General features: G+C 62.6%; 1 protein-coding gene across 1 annotated transcript in view; it reads right to left on the reverse strand.

Annotated features, from left to right (window-relative positions):
* CDH4 (cadherin 4) overlaps nucleotides 1-353 on the reverse strand; it is a 533618-nt gene extending 533265 nt beyond the window's left edge. Inside the window, exon 1 of the mRNA XM_049650379.1 lies at nucleotides 306-353. Within this exon, the coding sequence (XP_049506336.1) occupies nucleotides 306-353 (48 nt within the window). The remainder of the gene's footprint in view (nucleotides 1-305) is intronic.
* Between the last annotated feature and the right edge of the window lie 2397 nt (nucleotides 354-2750).

Raw genomic sequence — 2750 nt, forward strand, 5'->3', positions numbered from 1 at the left:
CGCCGCCCGGCTCCGGGAGCCAGGCCAAGTCGGCCGGCGGCGCGCTCCCTCGGGCCGGTGCGTCCGCCGGCCTCGCAGCCGCCCGCGCCTCTGTTCCGCGCGCTCCGAACTGCAGGTGAAGCCGCGCGGCCGCCCCGCCGAGGCCCCGCCCCGAGCCCGGCCCCTGCGCTCGCTCGGCCTGACGCGGGCCTTAAAGGCGCCGCGCCCCCCGCGCCGCGCCCGCGCCCGGCGCCTCCTCCCCGCGCCCCCGCCCCCCACGGCGGGGCGTCCGAGCCCGGGTCGGGGGAGGGGAGGAGGGCGGGGACCTGAGGACTGAAGGAGGCACAGAGTCTCCCCTCGCCCCACCCCCACATACCCTGGGCGCCCCCTCTGGATGGGGAGCCCCTGCTGCTCAGGCCAACTTCCTGCCCGGCCCACGGTGGGAGGGCGCTCCCCTTCTGTTCTCCCCGTTTAGGGTGTCTTCGCACCGACTCCCGCGGCCCGGGCCCACCTCACGAGGGGCCTTGCACCCACGCTCGGCGGGCAGGAGTCAGCCCCGAGAGACCAGGCGGGCCGTAGCGAGGGCGCAGCGCTGACGGGCTGTGGTTCCGCCTGCAGGCTGTGCTGACCCTCCAGCGCAGTGCAGAGCCCTGGCCGCGCTGCGCCCCTAAGGACTGGGGAAGGGACTGATTCCTGGTTGTGCATCAAAACACACTGCTAGGCCTGAGAAGCCGGGAAAGAAATGAGAGGCCCCGGGAAAGAAAAGGAAGAAATTTTCCGACAGGAGAGCTGTGTCAGGAATGTCCGCTCCGCCTGTCCAGGCCGGCTGCGTTTGCTCTGCTTGGGTGATCTGCGAACCGGGGGGACACTTCTTTCAGGGATCCTCGAGTGAAAATATGCGCGGCTTGGAAAGTGAGTAAATGCTTCCTGCACGTTTCCTTTTGGCTTGGAGATTGAGAGAAAGTGGTTTTGTTTGCTCAGATATTTGAAATTTCTTTGTCTTGGTTTGGAGAAGCTCTGTGTCCAGAATACATTAGTTCTGGTTTAAGAAATGCGCCGCAAAGGAGGGAGAAGAGGACTGAGTGCAAGTGTGGAGCCCCAAGGTCAGAGCCAACTTGGGCAGGTGCGCAAAGAGCCACAGAACCGCCTTTTCTTCTCCCCCAGGGGCCCTCCCACCTGGGCAGGGCGGTCTGTTGGTTAGTGCGCTGCACGCTTCAGACCCCAGGTGATCGATAAGCCAGGAGGAGCCGGGTTCGGCGTAGATGCAGCCCCACAAGGTGACGTGCGTTTTCTCGCCCTGCAAGCCTGTGCAGCTAGTCCAGGGCGCGGCACATCTGTACCAGCCTGCCGCTGTACCTCGCCCTGCATCTGGGCACATTCCTAACCTGATGGGGAACTAACATCCCCGAACGTGCCTGGCTTATCAGGGTCACGCTTGCACAGAGGTCCTGCGTCACCAGTGAGGTTTCAGGGATAAATGTACGGGAAATCCACACGGCCGGGGGGGGGGGGGGGGTGGCATTCCTCGGCCATGTGCTCACACCTCTGAAAGACCCCTGCTCCTGCCCCCCCCCTTAATGTACCCCGTCACTGCCTGGAGAGCCCACACAGGCCGTCCTGAAATGTGCATCCCGGGCCCTGCCTTTGTCTCCGGAAGACCAGAGCTTGATACCAAGTGTTCCTCAGGGGACGAGTTCCAGAGCAGAGCATTTGCTCTCCTGGCTCTGTAACCCGCTGGACTGCAAACAGGCATGGCCACTTGAACTGCAAAAACGGGGGTGTTGGGTGGGGGTCCCGAGGCCCAAACACTGGAGGACACGCCGGCTACTGAGCACCTGGGAGTCATGAGCCACCAGAGCTGCCTCCACTTGCAGACGGGGTACGCGCATCCTGAGAATATCGGCCTTGAGTCAGGCGCAGACGGACGAGCTTCGTGGCAATTAACTCCTGGGGTTGTCCTCACTCCGTAACTGGGCTCTGTTCACACCCCCATCACACGGCGGGGCGAGGGGACTCAGAGAGATGCTTCTGGCTAGCCCAGGCCCCGCAACCCCCACAGCACTTCCCCAACTCGTTTGATGGAGGCAGCCCTTTCACACGGCGTCTGATGTCTTATGGGAACTCACATTTTCAGGAAGACGGCTTCAGAGGCCCTGCAGTAGCTGATGTGAGTCCAGTAGAGAGCATTGGTTTATCAGGCTTGCCGCGAACGAAGCAGGGAGGATACATTAAGAGAGGAAGGAAAACTGTGATCTAAGATACACGGCAGTGGAGTGAGTCCACGCTCCAGATCCACCACCTAGGGATCCGCGTGGTAACCACCTCCCCTTTCTTTCCACCTCAGCCCTCAGATCATCCGCTTCAGAATCCGAGAGAGGCTCGTGAGAAGTTCAGCTCCTGGGCCCCACCTCCCAGCTGGGGCTTTGGGGATTGGGGCCTGGGACCCGGCCCCTTGCCAGCCTCTTGGGTCAGTGTTCATGTACCCTAGCATTTGAGAACCACTGGCCGATCCCGCAGGTGAATAAGCTTGTCCTGGGAGCCTCATAAAAATGCTGCTTCCTGGGCCCTGCCTTGGATCTACTGAAGCCGGACAGCTGGGGGGACAGAGCCTGGGAATCAGCAGGAGGAAGTTGGCCAAACCCTGTCCCAGGGGCCCCGAGGGAGGACTGCAGCCAGCCCTGCTCTGCCTGACCTCCAACCTTCCTCCGGGGGCTCCAGCCCACCTGCAGGAGAAGCTGTGCTCTCTACCTGCCAGATAACCCTAGAGAAAA

Source organism: Panthera uncia (assembly GCF_023721935.1).
Source record: "Panthera uncia isolate 11264 chromosome A3 unlocalized genomic scaffold, Puncia_PCG_1.0 HiC_scaffold_11, whole genome shotgun sequence".
NCBI classification, from domain to species: Eukaryota; Metazoa; Chordata; class Mammalia; order Carnivora; family Felidae; genus Panthera; species Panthera uncia.